At 45.2% G+C, this 1,630-nt stretch overlaps 1 protein-coding gene across 1 annotated transcript in view; it reads right to left on the reverse strand.

Moving 5' to 3' along the window:
* Nucleotides 1-1,630, reverse strand: part of LOC101853965 (fibropellin-1-like) — an 89,935-nt gene that overhangs the window by 11,354 nt on the left and 76,951 nt on the right. The window contains exon 22 of the mRNA XM_035972033.1: nt 1,231-1,378. Coding sequence (XP_035827926.1) covers nt 1,231-1,378 — 148 coding nt within the window. The remainder of the gene's footprint in view (nt 1-1,230; nt 1,379-1,630) is intronic.

Below are 1,630 nucleotides of genomic sequence, written 5' to 3' on the forward strand. Positions count from 1 at the left end.
CTGGTCAGTACATGTAGCTCCGTTCTGACACGGGTCTGGACTACAGTCATCGATGTCTGCGGGGATTGAAAAAACGCAAGAACCGTGGTCGCAAATCATTTCCAAGAAAAAGGGAAAAATACTTAAGTATGATAAACGAGCAGGATGTTTCCAAAACCTGTGTAGTGATTTATCTTGTTGGAGGGAGATCATGATGAGTAGATGACGGTGTTAGAGACAGACAGACAGACAGACAGACAGACAGTGAGGATGGACTTTTGAATGACACAGACGGAAAGAGAAGATTGACTTTTTAATCTGACAATGGTTTGCTCCGTGCTCAGACAGCACCATTTTTGGGATGATAACAAGTTTGAAGGTAGAATACAGGCGGCTGTACTTAGGTGACGGTTGAGGAGGAGGAGGAGGAGGAAGAGGAAGAGGAGAAGGAGAAGGAGGAGGAAAAGGAGGAGGGGAGGAGCTGGAGAAGGAGGAGGAGGAGGTGGATAAAGAGGAGGATGAAGAGGAGGTGGAGCAGGTGGAGGAGGAAGAGGAGTAGGAGGAGGAGGAGGAGGAGAAGGAGGAGGAGGATTAAAAAGAAGAAAGGCAGAATGGGATCACACAGTCTACAGTAATACATGTATAATGTAGCTCCGTTCTGACACGGGTCTGGACTACAGTCATCGATGTTTGCAGGGATTCAAGGACGCAAATACCGTGGTCGCAAATCATTTACAAGAAAAAGGAAAAATAATGAAGTATAGTAAAGGAGCAGGATGTTTGCAAAACCTGAGTGGTGATTTATCTTGTTGGAGGGAGATCATGATGAGTAGATGACGGTGTTAGAGACAGACAGACAGTGAGGGTGGACTTTTCAATGAGATAGACAGAAAATGAAGATTGACCTGGTCAGTACATGTAGCTCCGTTCTGACACGGGTCTGGACTACAGTCATCGATGTCTGAAGATGATAGAAGGTTACGTGCGACTAAAACATGCAACTGATTTAAATAAAACTATATTATCTTTATCTTTCCCCATGACCCGTCTGTTCAGGTTCTATAACCCTGCCAGCGATGGTGCTGCTTTCGCCGACGTCATTTCTCTCGACTATTCTCCAGGCGTTATTGTTGTCACCAGGGGTTCAAAGGTCAAATAGAAACAAATGTGATGCTTTCGAGGACATTCTATGTCAGAGAAAGTTTCAGAAAAAAATGTGAACAAAAGTTTTGAAGAAAAAAAAAAAGATGCCGAGGGTTAGAAGATGATGGACATTCCGTACCTGTGACACAAGTGTTGTCTGTGTAACCAGCTGGACAGGTACAGGTGAAAGCGTTGAGCTGGTCATGGCATGTAGCTCCGTTCTGACACGGGTCTGGACTACAGTCATTTATGTCGGCATTTAAATTTTGAAGAAAGAAAGCACTGCCCCCCTCCCCCCCCCCACATTGCTGATTAAATTTTGCTAAGAGAACACCTTGAAAATCATGCTAATCCAGAGTGTCGGAAAGACCTATGTTAGTGCGTGGATGAATTTCTGTTGCTGCTGCTGCTGCTGATTATGCCGATTATGCTGCTACTGCTGTTGCCTCTGTTGCTGCTGTTTCAACTGCTGTTTCTGCTACCGCTGCCAGGGCTGCTGCAGTTTCTG

This window comes from Aplysia californica, unplaced genomic scaffold (genome assembly GCF_000002075.1).
Source record: "Aplysia californica isolate F4 #8 unplaced genomic scaffold, AplCal3.0 scaffold00561, whole genome shotgun sequence".
Lineage (NCBI taxonomy): Eukaryota > Metazoa > Mollusca > Gastropoda > Aplysiida > Aplysiidae > Aplysia > Aplysia californica.